General features: G+C 44.3%; 1 protein-coding gene across 3 annotated transcripts; it reads right to left on the reverse strand.

The window, feature by feature from the left end:
• Window positions 1-1,712: 1,712 nt before the first annotated feature.
• Window positions 1,713-6,613, reverse strand: LOC138799595 (oocyte zinc finger protein XlCOF8.4-like). Of its 3 annotated transcripts, none has more exons than XM_069981021.1 (7): window positions 6,558-6,613; window positions 5,567-5,798; window positions 5,169-5,354; window positions 4,964-5,087; window positions 4,741-4,838; window positions 4,182-4,257; window positions 1,713-3,245 (listed from the first exon to the last, which is right to left on the reverse strand). In XM_069981021.1, exons 2-7 carry the CDS (start codon window positions 5,642-5,644, stop codon window positions 2,482-2,484), a joined length of 1,326 nt encoding a protein of 441 aa, XP_069837122.1. In that variant the 5' UTR covers window positions 5,645-5,798; window positions 6,558-6,613; the 3' UTR covers window positions 1,713-2,481. The 3 variants fall into 3 exon arrangements, with proteins under 3 accessions (XP_069837122.1, XP_069837120.1, XP_069837121.1); XM_069981019.1 differs by having other exon boundaries at window positions 1,714-3,290; XM_069981020.1 differs by lacking the exon at window positions 6,558-6,613 and adding an exon at window positions 6,020-6,193 and having other exon boundaries at window positions 1,714-3,290.
• Window positions 6,614-15,952: the final 9,339 nt, after the last annotated feature.

A 15,952-nucleotide genomic window follows, 5' to 3' on the forward strand; every position in this document is an offset into this window, starting at 1 on the left:
CTAAATGCAGGGCTTCCCTCTCTGGATGTTGGCAGTGAGATATCAGTGGCCCAAACTAATTTAACCATTTGAAAACACCAGTGCCTGGCTGCCCACTTTGATGCCAGTTTTTTACACCCAGAACCACTTTGGGCCAGGCTGGACTCTTTTGGGTGTGATGTGGGGCATCCTATTCTGTGTGTTGGCAATGTGAGATCAGTGGCTCAAAGTCAAATTTATTTTTAAATCACAATTGTGTGTTATAAATTTGACAACCACTGAGTATTTTTGGCTGTTATTAACTGGATTCCCCTCAGGGCTCTTTCTCTAAGGGAAAATTAGGGTTATTTGCTTAGGGTTAAGTTGCTCAAAGAAAAATGGCTAAAAAGTCAGAAAAAAATCCTGTGAATAAGAAACTGGCCAAATTAATTGAATAGCTCTGATACTTCTGTAAGATTAGACCATTCTGCAAGTAAAGGAGTGTTCCCATCAAACACTGTGATTGAATATCCCTAGGACAGGTGAAAGTCCTGATTCTAAGAGTGCATAGTGAGTGTCTGAAAACTTCCCTCCGACGAAGAGACAATGCTAAAGCCAGGAGGGATGTGGCCTCTTCATTCTCAGAATTGCTGCGGGCTGAACGTCATCAACCCACATGACAAAGAGAAGGCACACCCTAGCAATAATGCATCATTGTATGTAATAGGAATAAGCCTATAAAGGTGATCTACAGAAGTGTCTGGTCTCTGCTCAGTAATGTTGTGTCTGTGTAAGTGTAAGTACACACCAGTGCAACAACTAACACTGTCCCTAAACCGAACTGCACCAACAGGACCCCGCTACTACAGACTGCCTCCCACATGCCCTTATTTTACATTTCCCCTACATATAATAACCAAATGCCTTCTCCCACAGACTGCACCCCATTGCCCTCTCTCCTCCTCCTTTTATACATCATTTTTCAGATTGTACTCCATGTCTAATTTCTCCCACAGACTGAAGCTATGACACCCTCAATTGCCCTTATTGCACAGGCTGCACCCATGGCCCTCTCTCACACCCAATGCCCTACATGACCCCCATTTGTCATGCAGATTGCCTCCCATGCACCCCTCTCTTTCACAGACTGCACTCTGTGCCCCTCACACAGACTACTTTTTGTGTACCTCTATTTTAGGCTGTGCTCCATACCAGCATTTTTCACACATACTACTTTGCTGTAAGGAACCTACAACACTAGGCTGCAGTGCTGTAGTCGCCTCCTCTGGGGTCCAGGCAACAGCGTTTGGGCGCCCCGATGACAACCGCCTCTAGACAGTTGATGTCTAGTCTTGAGTAGATTTGTCCAACTGTCCTGGAAAACATGGATAATGCCGCCAGATAGGCCGTACATCAGAACGTTCTGACCTACAGCCTCTCCGGTTATCTGGTGCTGCATCATTAAAGTCTATGGAGAGCCAAAGGCATGGCTGTATGTGCAGACACATGCATTCTGCATCATATGGCTTTTGCCTCCTGATCTCCGAGAAGGGCAGAAGAGGAGGCAGCTCAGCACTATCCATCTACAGTAGAGGGCTCCCTGTTGTGCCCCTATAGTAGATGACACTCTCTGGTGCTGCCTCCTATAGTAGCTGCCCCCCCTGTGAGTTGAACCCCTATAGTAGCTGCCCCCCCGTGACTTATACCCCTATAGTAGCTGCCCCTCCTGTGAGTTGTACCCCTATAGTAAATGGCCCCCGGTAATGCTGCCCCATGTGTTGTCTCTACAACAGTGCCTGTTTTTGCTTTGCTTTATGTATAGAAGATTATTCGAATCAATACAGAATATAGAATAGAGGAAAAAACTGATGGAATAAACATGATGAAGGCTCTGTGAGATAACACTGAGCAGAAATGCGTTGTTGTTTATTAAATACATTTTTATGCTACGCATGTTTATGTCCCATTCACATTTAGCGGCATACGTGCGTTTTTATTTTATGTTTTTGTCTGGTTGCATTTTCACTTTATGAGGAAGTCCTCTTTTATCTGCTTGTCCCTGCTTGGTTTGCACACACTCTGGTGACTGGATTGCCAGTATTGGTCATCGGAGAGCTGCACCGCACTTTATCCATGCACTTTATAGGGTTGTGTCTATGATATTGCACAACCGCACCAGGTGAGTGGAATCATTCACTACTCTGCATGAGCACGTTTAGTTATCTGATATACCACACCAGGTAATAATTATGAGTAGAAGACCCGATCTGGTAGCATGTTTTGCAGTAAAATGCTACAGTGGAATCAGCTCCTTTCTGATGGGAAGAATAATTCCTACAGTTTGAGTATCATGAAGAAGTCTTAAGCTGATATTTCTGATGTTCAACAAGACCGTATTCTTGGATAAAACATTCCTTACGTTTGATATCAGAAACTCAGCTGCCCCTAAGGGACAAGTTCCTGAGGCTTCTCGAGAGGATCTTTAACGGGACATTTTCCATGTTCCATACTCAAGGACAGCTTCTAACCTGTATGGATTCTAAGATGTTCCACGAGATTTGATTTCCTGGTAAAACATCTCCTGCATTCTGAACATGAAAATGGTCTCTGGCCAGTGTGAATTTTTTGATGTTCAACCAGATTTGATCTTTGGGTAAAACTTTTTGCACATTCTGAACATGAATACGGCTTCTTCCCTGTGTGAATTCTCTCATGTTTTACAAGATCTGACTTCCGGATAAAACATTTGCCACAATCTGAACATGGGAATGGCCTCTCTCCTGTGTGGATTCTCTGATGTTTGACTAGATCTGATTTCCAAGTAAAACATTTGCCACATTCTGAGCATGAAAATGGTTTCTCCCCTGTGTGAATTCTCTTATGTTTAACAAGATCTGATTTTGTGGTAAAACATTTTCCACATTCCAAACATTTATACTTTTTCTCTTCTCTGTGAATTCTCTGGTGAATAGAAAGATTGGAATTCTTTTTAAAACACTTTCCACATTCTTGACATGAATAGGGGTTTTCATCGCTATGAATTTTTTTGTGCTTACAAAGATTAGATTTCTTTTTAAAACATTTCTCACATTCAGAGGAAGGAAATGGTTTACCATTTTTATGTTCGTTACTTTGTTTAACTGTCAGCGACTGATCAGAGGATTTTTCCTTGTAATTAATGGGATCAATAGGCGGATTTCCACTTTGAAGAAATGAGGCATTGTTTGGTGTAATGTAGAGTTCTTTATAAGCATCTTGTGTAATATTGCCATCTATTATCTCATGATCTGGGGATAAACAACAGTAGCCATTTAAACCACTGGTCCAGGCATCTTGGGGGGAAAAAAAAGGACTTTCATTATTTTCCTTATAACAAAGCACAGCAGATATTGATAACACCATACAAAACATTCAGTAAGGCAATGTGTGACTAACAATAATTAAAGGGGTACTTTAACTAATTGTGACCCCTTTTTTCACAATCGCCTGGAAGGAGATGGAGGAAAACAATTATATCTTCTTACCTCCACATCCCCAGTGCTGATGCCCGCATCCAACTACTCCGGTCCCTTGCTCTCTGGCCACTTCCTGGTCTAAGAAGAGGCTTGAGATATGACGTTTCAGGGCCAATTAGCCATGCAGAGGCGGGACCCAGGGTCCCAGCTGGAGTACCTCTTTAAAAGTTCTTCTGTTTTTAAGCCTTTTATATCCCCCCTCCTGTGCCGAGTCATTAAAAGTGTTGTCTGCCTTTAAAGTGACTGTACCGCCAGGCCCAGGCAGAAGCACTGGAGGCGGGCCGACCCACCCTTAGTGGGAGGAAACCCTAGTCCCTCGATGATAGGGTTCCATTGATTCTAATAGAGTCACGTCATGGAGGGGCTGGGATTTCTTCCCACTAAGGGTGGGTCGGCTCGCCTCCAGTGCTTCAGCCTGGGCCTGGTGGTACAGTCACTTTTAGCCTGCCCCAGACCAATGTTTTAAGGCTCACTGTATTTCTATGGATCAAAGGAATATTATAATTACTACCTAGCAAAGCTAAAGGTGCCCAAAAACCTGTCAGCCCAATGTTTATTGAACTGACAGTCCAATTGCTTGATTTTGCTAAGTTTGCATGTGGTTAAACTAGACAAAGGGCAATAGCTGGTGCCAGAGGAGTCTGGCCTCAGCCTATCAGCTGTGAGAGTAAAGGATATAGCATGATAGAATGATCCGCCATTACCCACCGGGACTATTAGCTGTAGGTGTCCTCTCTTCTTCTCCTACTATAACTTCAACTTTAATATCATTAAGATCTTCATTCTGGTTGAAAATGCGAAACAAGGTACAATTCAGAAAAAACTTGCAAAAGTCCTATTTATATTAAAGGAGAACTCCGGCAAAAACAAAATATACAGTGCAGGCAGGGGGTGGGGGGAGCACAATAAAGAAAATATACATATCGGCCCCCGTAGTGCCGAGTCAACAGGCCGAGTATCATTTTCTACCAGATTCCTGGTACGTCATGACCCGGGAAAAAGTACCTGCTAAGCCAATCAGATGGTCCCGCTGCAGTCACTGACTGGCTGAGCTAAACATCTATTAGCCAGGTTGTGATGTTACAGGAGGATGCCAACTGGGGTCTGGGGACCAGTAAGGATACATTTTTTATTATGTACCCCCCATCTCATGCCTGCACTGTATTTTTTATATAGGTCTTCTCTATACTGCTATTGGAACAGAATGAGCTAAGATTGAACATAGTAAATTTACAGGTCTTATTTAGTATTTGATGAGACCACCCACCTGATAATCCTGTGGAACATTGTGACTTTCTCCTGGACAGTCCTGGGAAGACATTGGGCTAGGACACCTTTCTGGTGTATTTATCTTACTTAAGACATCTATGGGAAACACACAGACTATGAATAAATTGTCAAGATGGACATATCAGATGACTGGTGTTTCTATATGACCCTTGTTTCTACTTGCTCCTTTAATGCCCATGAAAACCTCTTCCTCTTCTTACCTGGTGATGGTAGGGACTGGTGCTCCTCCATTATTACGTCCATATACAGATCCCTGTGTTCTTCTAAATACTCCCACTCCTCCATGGAGAAATGGACAGTGATATCCTGATACCTTATAGGAACCTGATACATACAAAGTCATCATGTAATGACGACCATGTACTATCTACTGTATAATGTCCCAGCATTCCCAGCAGCGCTCACCTCTCCGGTCAGCAGCTCAGTGATCTTGTTGGTGAGATACAGGATCTTCTCCTCATTGCTTCTCTCATGTATCAAGGAATAGGATGAAAAGTCCAAGATGGGGCTCCTGCTCTGTTTGCCTAATATAGGTGAATTGTAGCTGTGTTTCCTATACTGAGGCAATGTCTTCTTAACTACCGTGTAATCCTGTGTGTGGAGAAATACTGTTAAATTGTACATATTATATATCATTGTAAGTATATCCAATCCACACCCCTCGCTTCTTCAACCTTTATCATATATATATATATATATATATATATATATATATATATATTAAAGAGACAATAATGATATTAATATTAATAATAAAAAAAGAGATGTGACATCATAGCAACAAATTTACCCAAATCCCTCACCTCTCCAGTCAGCAAGTAGATGATCTCCAGGGTGAGATTTAATATCCTATTGGCCATCTTATACCTGTCTTTATTCATCTTTGCCCGGATAGACAGGATATTTATCTTGTTGAAGTGAAAATCCTATAGTGCACCATACAGAAAGGATGATCAGTTGTCTAACGCAGTCCATAGGAAGTTCTTAGGCTTCCATTTTAAAGAATATACTCGAAATATCACACCAAGCATATGCCTGGCAAAAAAAAAAAAACATATACAGCATTATATATATATAGTGTACCTTGGTTTAAGAGTAACTTGAATTAAGAGCATTTTGCAAGAAGAGCTCACAGTTTTTCAAAATTGTAACTTGGTTTAAGAGCATTGCTTTGGTTAAAGAGCTCCCTGTAATGGGTATGAGGGGGAGTGGCATGGTCTACAGCCCTGTACTCCGACCCAGGAAGTCTCCCTCACCTTCCAAATCATAGCAGATCCACTTCAGGCTGAGGCTTGCATCAGGGGACTGGACTGTGGAGGTAATCTGTTCATAGCTGTAACCCCTCTCTCCCCAGACAGAGAGTGCTACTATACTGTGCCTACATCTGCCCTGCTCATTCCTTCATGCCCCCTGCAGTCTCTGTCAGTCCTCGTGTTCCTGATAAAATGTGCACCCAGCTATACACACTGCTGCTATAATCTGCCTGCACTTACAACAAGCCACTCACACTTCCTGATTGGTTCATGCTGAACACACACCCCCTTCCCCATTGCTGTCATGTGACCACACAGACCTCTGACAGCAGCCCTGCTTCTTTATTTTAGCCTGTTGTACTACGCTACCGCATTATGGGGATCTGCAGCTCCATCCTGTTTATGCAGTTACTATACATTATCTCATCAAATAGATTTATTACATATGTGAAATATATGGACAACTCATGCACACTACATCTCCAGTATACACAATCACACTATGCACTAGATACAGAATACATAGAATAAATACACTGACCAATAACTTATCTGCAGATGTTACACTTCCTTGTGACTATAGGACCTTTGATGACATCATAGTCATGTGATCACACGCAGAGATTGTTTAGTCATGTGATCAGTCACATGTGGTAGGTGTAGGCAGAGCTGTGTGTGTTCGTTCAGGCAGGCAGGGCAGCAGAGCTGTGTATGTCATCTTCTTCCAGTTTAATACTTCAGGATAGTTGTCTGTGGCGCTTTCACAATCCTTTGAGCACCATGTAGGGCTGCCATTCTTAGGGTCCTATCACACAGAGCGATTTTTAACCCCTTAACGACATCGGGCGTAAGCTTACGCCCTCGCAGCCTGGTACTTAACGCACCAGGGCGTAAATTTACGCCCGATGTTTACCCGACCGCTGCGTGTAAACACGCGGCGATCGGGTAATGATGGCTGCTGTTACTAACAGCAGACCACCGTAGCTTGCCGGCACGGGGGGGTGATTAACCCCTCCGTGCCGACGATCGCTGTAATTGGCTGATTTATCCAAATCAGCCAACTACAGTGATTTTCCGGTTCCCGGGTCATCGGTGACCCGGGGACCCGGAATTTAATGATGATTGGTGCTGTCCGAGACAGCACCAATCATCATTAGTGTGTATACTAGAGGGGGCCATGGTGCCACCCCCCAGATCGCTGCTATTGGCCGGCCAAGCCCGGCCGGCCAATAGCGGCGATCAAAGTAAAAATAAATATTTTTACTTTGATCTGCACGCCTCAGTCGGTTAGCTGAGGTGAGCAGAGCAGGTGTGTGTGGTGTGTAGTGCACCATACTCACCTGATCGTAGCGTCCGGTGCGGCGAATCAGCGATTCCGTGGCGTCCGCTTCTTTCCGCGTCTTCGTTCGGCGTCGGCTTCTTTCCACGTCATCGTTCGGCTTCTTCGTTCGGGTCTTGTCGCGTTTTTTCCGGAGATCTTAGGCTTTTTCCGTCAGGTACGTAGTACTGCCCCCTAGCGGCTGGTTAGTGTATATCATACACTAATCAGTGGCTTTGGGGTGAAGAAATAGCATTTTTTTTTTTCCCCCCTCAATTTTTTTTTTTTTTTTGCGCCCTTTTGCCGCTGAGTGCTGATCAGCATCGCACGTAAGTGCGCCGCTGATCAGCAACTCCGCTTTTTTGGCGTAGGGGTTTTTTCCCCCCCTTTTCACCCTTTTTTTTTCTATATCCTACCGCCACTGTTTGCTGAAAAGTACCGCACATTACAGTGCGGCATTTATCAGCAACTCTTTTTTTGGCGTAGGTTCCCCCCCCCCCCCTTACTGTGAAAAACACGTAAAACACAAAACACTACACTACACTACACTACCACACATTACATTACAATACATCTAATAAAGCTTTACACTACACCACTACACCACATTACATTTACATACCCCCCCTACCCCAATCCCCGTATAAAAATGTCACAGAAACGATTTTCGGTGGAAGAGGCGTACGCACTTATCGCCTCTGACACCGAAACAGCCAGTGAGGATGAATGGGGGGATCCTTCATTCCTCCATTCATCCTCATCATCATCATCCAGTGATGATGATTATCCACCACGGCGTCCAAGGAGAACGCCTCGGGCTGCCCCCCGTCAATCCATCCCATCCCCTGCCCCCCAGACAAGTCATCCCATCCCGCCCCCTGCCCCCCAGACACGTCATCCTATCCCACCCCCCGTCCCCCAGACAGGTGACCCCATCCCGCCCACCGTCCCCCAGACAGGTGACCCCATCTGGACCCCAGACCCCCCAAATCATCAGCCCTGGATTCCTGGCTTTACGGCAACGGCGGGAATCCAGGTTAACCCCACAGGTCTCAGAGAAATAGACTTTTTCAAGCTCTATTTCTCTGGTGACCTTGTAAATTTGATGGTGGCGCAAACAAATCTGTACGCGCACCAATTCCTGGCCCAGAACCCCTCCTCTTCTTTTGCTAGGCCCATGGCGTGGACCCCTACTGATGCAGCCGAAATGACTAAATTTTGGGGGCTCCTGCTGCACATGGGCCTAGTAAAAAAAACCACAATGCGGCAATACTGGAGTGGGAATATTATATATAATACCCCACTTTACAGAATGGCCATGGGACGGGTACGATTCGAAACCCTCCTAAAATTCCTGCATTATAATGACAATGCAAGGTGCCCCCCACGAGATGACCCCTCATATGACCGACTGTACAAAGTACGGCCGGTCATAGAGCACTTCTCATCCAAATTTGCTGAGATGTATATCCCAGAGAAATACATCTCAGTAGATGAGTCCCTCCTGAGCTTCAAAGGAAGACTCCATTTCCGCCAGTACCTTCCCAATAAAAGATCGCGGTATGGCATGAAATTCTACAAACTCTGTGAGAGTACCTCAGGGTACACTTACAGATTTAGAGTGTATGAGGGTAGGGACACCCAAATCCAGCCCCCAGAATGCCCCCCCATCCTCGGAGTTAGTGGGAAGATCGTTTGGGAACTGATCTTCCCACTGCTGGATAAAGGTTATCACCTGTACGTTGATAACTTTTATACCAGCATCCCCCTGTTTCGGTCACTCGCTGCCCGAGCTACAGTAGCTTGTGGCACGATCCGAAAAAACCAAAGAGGCCTCCCAAGTCACCCTGTTAGAGAAACGATGAGAAGGGGTGCGTGCAAGGCCTATTCCTGTGAAAACATGTTGTTGGTCAGATATAAGGACAAGCGCGATGTCCTTATTCTGACCACAATTCACAGGAATAGCGTCACCCCTGTCACTGTACGTGGTACCACAAACGTGGTGAACAAACCTGATTGTATTCTAGAGTACAATCAGTATATGGGAGGAGTTGATCTCTCAGATCAAGTCCTGAAACCATATAATGCCACGCGAAAAACCAGAACGTGGTATAAAAAGGTGGCCGTACATCTGGTACAAACAGCGATGTACAATACTTTAGTGTTGTACCGATGTGCCGGCCACCAGGGGAAATTCCTTGATTTCCAGGAAGCAGTAATCAAAGCCCTGATATTCTGCAGCCACGGAGCGGGCCCCAGCGCTTCTGGATATGAAGGACCCCGTATCGTAGAGGGACAACATTTTCCAGGTGAAGTCCCCCACACTGGAAAAAAGGGGAGATCCCAAAAGAAGTGCAGAGTGTGCCACAAAAGGGGGATCAGGAAGGACAGCATTTACCAGTGTGACACCTGTCCTGATCACCCCGGCCTCTGCATAAAGGATTGCTTCAAGGCGTACCACACGTCATTGGAGTTCTAAATTTTCAATATTCTGTCCCTTATTCTTATTTCAGGGGTCACGTTGATCCAGGTATTAGTCTGATTGCCATTATGGAGTCGGGAAGGAATTTTTCCCCTGTGATGAGGCTACTGTTTTATGCCTCACGAGTTTTTGCCTTCCTCTGGATCAACACAGGTTGAATTTGATGGACTCCTGTCCTTTTCAACCTTATAAACTTCTAATTGGCCCAATACCCCCAAATTAATTAAAATTGTCCCTTTTCCACAACTAAATAGACATGGCCCCCATTCCCATTAGAGGCTTGCCATGATGCAATTAGAAAGCCCCTGTGCGGCCAGGACAGTACAAACCCCCCACAAGTGACCCCATTCTGGAAACTACACCCCATAAGGAATCTAACAAGGGGGGCAGCGGGGATATGCCCCCCTGGTGACGGGCACATTTGTGCTGTGAAAGTGAAAAAAATAGTATTTTTCATCTTCACAGCACATGTTCTACATATGTGCCCGTCACCAGTGGGGTCCATATGCTCACTGCACCCCTTGTTAGATTCCTTATGGGGTGTAGTTTCCAGAATGGGGTCACTTGGGGGGGGGGGGTTCTACTGTCTTGGCCGCACAGGAGCTTTGTAAATGCAACATGGCCTCCGTCCTCCATTCCAGCCTCTAAATGGCGCTCTGTCCCTTTGGTGGCTTGCCCTGTGCCCATATGGCACATTATGTCCACATGTGGGGTATTTTCGTACTCAGGGGAAATTACCCTACACATTTTGCATTTATTTTCTCTTTTAACTCCTTTTGGAAATGAAAAATATCAAGGCTGGACCAACATTTAGTGTAAAAAAAAAATATATTTTTACACTAAATCATTGATCTAGTCTTTATTTTTTCATTTTCACAAAGGGTTAAAAGATAAAATAAACACTAAATGTGTAGCGCAATTTACCCCAAGTATGGAAATACCCCACATGTGGACATAAAGCATCATGCGGGTGCAGGGTAAGCCTCCAAAGGGAAGGAGCGCCATTTGGCTAGAATGGATGGTGAATGCCATCTCGCATTTACAAAGGCCCTGTGTTGCCAAGATAGTGGAAAACCCCCAAAATTGACCCCATTCTGGAAACTACACCCCTCAAGGAATCTAACAAGGGGTGCAGTGAGGATATTGACCCCTTGATGACGGGCACATTTGAGCCATGAAAGTGAAAAAATGAATTTTTTTACTTTCACGTCACATTGTTCCACATTTGTGCCCGTCACCAGTGGGGTCCATATGCTCTTTGCACCCCTTGTTAGATTCCTTGAGGGGTGTAGTTTGCAGAATGGGGTCACTTGTGGGGGTTTAGCACTGTCTTGGCAGCATAGGGTCTTTGTAAATGAAACATGGCCCTTGAAATCCATTCCAGCCAAATCCAGCCTCCAAAAGCCAAATGGCGCTCCTTCCCTTTGGAGGCCCGTCTTGCGGCTGCAATGCGCTTTATGTCCACATGTTGGGTGTTTCCGTACTCGAAACAAACTGCTCTACACGCTTTGAGCTTTTTTTCTCTTTTAAACCCTTGTGAAAAGGGAAAAAATCAAGTATAGACCAACATGTAGTGTAAAATTTTTTTCATTTTTACACAAAATCATTGACCTAGACTTGGTTTTTTCATTTTCACAAGGGGTTAAAAGAGAAGAAACAAAGCAAAACGCGTAGAGAAATTTCCCCCGTGTACGGAAATACCCCACATGTGGACTTAAGGCACTATGCAGCCGCAAGACGGGCCTTTAAAGGGAAGGAGCGCCATTTAGCTTTTTGGGGCTGGATTTCGGTAGAATGGATTTCAAAGGCCATGTTGCATTTAAAAAGTCCCTGTTCTGCCAAGCCAGTGAAAACCCCCCACAAGTGACCCCATTATGGAAACTACACCCCTCAGGGAATGTAACAAGGGGTGTAGTGAGCATATGGACCCCACTGGTGACAGGTACAAATGTGGAACAATGTGGCTTGAAAATGAAATATAAAATTTTTTACACTATAATGTTGGTCTAGCCTTGAATTTTTCATTTTCACAAGGGGTTAAAAGAGAAAAAAAGCCACAAAATGTGTAGAGCAATTTCCCCTGAGTCCGTAAATACCCCACATGTGGACATAAACCGCAATGTGGGTGCAGGGCAAGCCTCCGAAGGGAAGGAGCGCAATTTGGATTTTGGAGGTTGGATTTGGCTAGAACAGATGATGAATGCCATGTCGCATTTACAGAGCCCTTGTGCTGCCAAAACACTGGAAACCCCCCACAAGTGACCCCATTCTGGAAACTACACCCCTCAAGGAATCTAACAAGGGGTGCAGTGAGGATATGTACCCCTGGATGACAGGCACATATGTGCCGTGAAAGTGAAAAAATGAAAATTTTCAATTTCACGTCACATTTTTCTACATTTGTGCCCGTCACCAGTGGGGTCCATATGCTCACTGCCCCCCTTGTTAGATTCCTTGAGGGGTGTAGTTTCCAGAATGGGTTCACTTGTGGGGGGTTTCCAGTGTTTTGGCAGCACGAGGGCTCTGTAAATGCGACATGGCCCTTGAAATCCATTCCAGTGAAATCCAGCTTCCAAAAGCCAATTGACGGTCCTTCCCTTTGGAGGCTCGTCCTGCGCCCCCTTGGCACTTTATCGCCACATGTGGGTTATTTCCGTACTCGGGAGAAACTGCGCTACACATTTTGTGTTTTTTTTTTCCTCTTACCCCTTTGTGAAAATGAAAAATTGAAGGCTAGAACAACGTTTTAGTGTAAAAAATACATTTTTCTTTTTTCACGCCATATTGTTAGGAAAATCTGTGAAGCACCTGTGGGGTCCAAATGCTCACCGCACCCCTTGTTACATTCCTTGAGGGGTGTAGTTTTCTAAATGGTGTCCCTTTAGGGGTGTTTTTTAGGTTTTGGCACCCCAGAGCCTCTGCCAACCTGAAGTGGTACAGTCAGAAATGACCAAATATAACGGAGCCATTGAAATTCACTAGGCGCTCCCTTATATCTGAGGCTTGTGGTTACGTCAAATAGCGCAATAGGGCCACATATGGGGTATTTCTATAAACTGCAGAAACGGAGCGATCAATATTGGGGTGCATTTCTCTGGTAATAAGTTTATAAATATGAAAAATATTGGATTACAATAAAATCTCTGCACGGAAAATTAAAATTTTCTAATTTCTTACACACTTAGCTTTTATTTCTGTGACTCCCCTAAAGGGTTAAAACACTTTCTAGATATGCTTTTTCAGAGTGTGGGGGGGGGTGCAGTTTCTGAAATGGGGTGCTTTGTGGGGCTTTCTAACATACAGGCCCCTCAAATACACTTTAAGGCTCGGTTCACACGTTGTAAGAGTGCGGCTGTATTTGCGGCTGTAATTGTGCGGCGGTATTTTTGGTGGTTCGTGTGTATGCTTGGAAGTATAGGATATGCGGCTGCACAGTGCACACTATGTATGAATCTACGGCCCTATCGTAAACGGACCCGTAAAAAATGAACAAGACCATTGTTTGCGGCTGAACATGCGGCCGAGGATTGACAGGCGGTCCGTACGGAGTACTTCAAAAATAGCCGGCAATGATGCCGAATGCCGATGCCTCTAATAGTTAATATATTAAATTAATCAAACACATTTTCTTTGTAATCAAGACACTTTCGTTGATCAATAATTTATTTCTAACGAATCCATCATTTTGCAATTAAATATACTGTTAAAAAAAATAGATATATAAATAAATGTATATTTATCTATATATTTATTTTTGGACAGTATATTGAATTGCACAATGATGGATTCGTTAGAAATAAATTATTGACCAACGAAACTGAATTTATTTCAACGAAAATGTGTTTTCTTAATTAAATATTAATTAGTACAGGAAGCTCTATAAGCCGTTAATTCATATGCCGGCAATAGAGCATTCTGTACTAATCATCACTTTACTTTAATGAAAACATCAAATGTTTCTTCTAATTATGTTATCACAATAGCATTATTAGAAGAAACATTTAGAATTATATGTGCGCTCAGCTGATTGGCTGTTCGGCTGAGCGCACATATAATGAGCCGGTCCGCAGTACAGTGACTTCATTGTGCTGCGGACCAGCGAAGAGGACACATCGGGGTGAGTATAGAGCTCTCCCCAATCCCTCCCCAGCACTGCACCCCTCCCAGCAAGGAAGGGGGGTCACTTAACCCCTTCCTTGCTGGGATGGGTGCAGTCTGACATCAGTCTGGCCCCCAGGGGGTTAAGGGGGATGCAATACATCCTCCCTTAACCCCTTGGGGGTCAGACTGTAAGCAGCGATCTGTAAAGATGCTGCATACTGTAAGGAGCACAACACCGCTCACAATGATGGGTGTTGTGCTCCTGTTTGTGTGTTTTTTGTGTGTTTCTCCCTTTTTGTTTTTCAGATATCGGTATCCTGTGGATTACGTCGGATTCCATGGACTACGTCGATGACCAGCGTTTTTTTTATGTTTTTTTTAATAAAATGGTCAATGAGGGGTGTGGGGGTGTTTTTATTTGAATAAAAAAATTTGTAAACTTGTGTCTTGTCTTTATTTCTTTACTTTATAGACTTAGTAGTGGAAGCCGTCTAATAGACGGAATCCATTACTAAGTGGGGGCCTAGTGTTAGCCGGTATAAAATGGCTAACACTAACCCCCTATTATTACCCCAGTACCCAATGCCACCAGGGGTACTGGGAAGAGCCGGGTGCCAGTGGTCCCGGAGCGTCAATATTGGCGCTCCTGGACCGGGCGGCAGCAGGCTGGTAATATTTAGGCTGGGGAGGGCCTAAACCAATGGCTCTTCCCACCCTGGTGTTACCAGGCTGCTGTCGTTTGGTTTTTAACCCGGCTGGTTATAAAAATAGGGGGGACCCTATGCGTTTTTTTTTAATTATTTATTTATTTAAAAAAAAAAACCGCATAGGGTCCCCCCTATTTTTATAACCAGCCGGGTTAAAAACCAAACGACAGCAGCCTGGTAACACCAGGGTGGGAAGAGCCATTGGTTTAGGCCCTCCCCAGCCTAAATCTTACCAGCCTGCTGCCGCCTGGTCCAGGAGCGCCAATTTGGACGCTCCGGGACCACTGGCACCCGGCTCTTCCCAGTACCCCTGGTGGCATTGGGTACTGGGGTAATAATAGGGGGTTAGTGTTAGCCATTTTATACCGGCTAACACTAGGCCCCGACTTAGTAATGGATTCCGTCTATTAGACGGCTTCCACTACTAAGTCTATAAAGTAAAGAAATAAAGACAAGACACAAGTTTACAAATTTTTTTATTCAAATAAAAACACCCCCACACCCCTCATTGACCATTTTATTAAAAAAAACATTAAAAAAACGCTGGTCATCGACGTAGTCCATGGAATCCGACGTAATCCACAGGATACCGATATCTGAAAAACAAAAAGGGAGAAACACACAAAAAACACACAAACAGGAGCACAACACCCATCATTGTGAGCGGTGTTGTGCTCCTTACAGTTTGCAGCATCTTTACAGATCGCTGCTTACAGTCTGACCCCCAAGGGGTTAAGGGAGGATGTATTGCATCCCCCTTAACCCCTTGGGGGCCAGACTGATGTCAGACTGCACCCATCCCAGCAAGGAAGGGGTTAAGTGACCCCCCTTCCTTGCTGGGAGGGGTGCAGTGCTGGGGAGGGGGTGTGGAGAGCTCTATACTCACCCCGATGTGTCCTCTTCGCTGGTCCGCAGCACAATGAAGTCACTGTACTGCAGACCGGCTCATTATATGTGCGCTCAGCCGATCAGCCAATCAGCTGAGCGCACATATAGTTCTAAATGTTTCTTCTAATAATGCTATTGTCATAACATAATTAGAAGAAACATTTGATGTTTTCATTAAAGTTAAGTGATGATTAGTACAGAATGCTCTATTGCCGGCATATGAATTACCGGCTTATGGAGTTTCCTGTACTAATTAATATTTAATTAAGAAAACACATTTTCGTTGAAATAAATTCAGTTTCGTTGGTCAATAATTTAATTCTAACGAATCCATCATTGTGCAATTAAATATACTGTCAAAAAATAAATATATATATAAATATACATTTATTTATATATATATTTATTTTAACAGTATATTTAATTGCAAAATGATGGAA

This window comes from Dendropsophus ebraccatus, chromosome 8, assembly GCF_027789765.1.
Source record: "Dendropsophus ebraccatus isolate aDenEbr1 chromosome 8, aDenEbr1.pat, whole genome shotgun sequence".
NCBI classification, from domain to species: domain Eukaryota; kingdom Metazoa; phylum Chordata; class Amphibia; order Anura; family Hylidae; genus Dendropsophus; species Dendropsophus ebraccatus.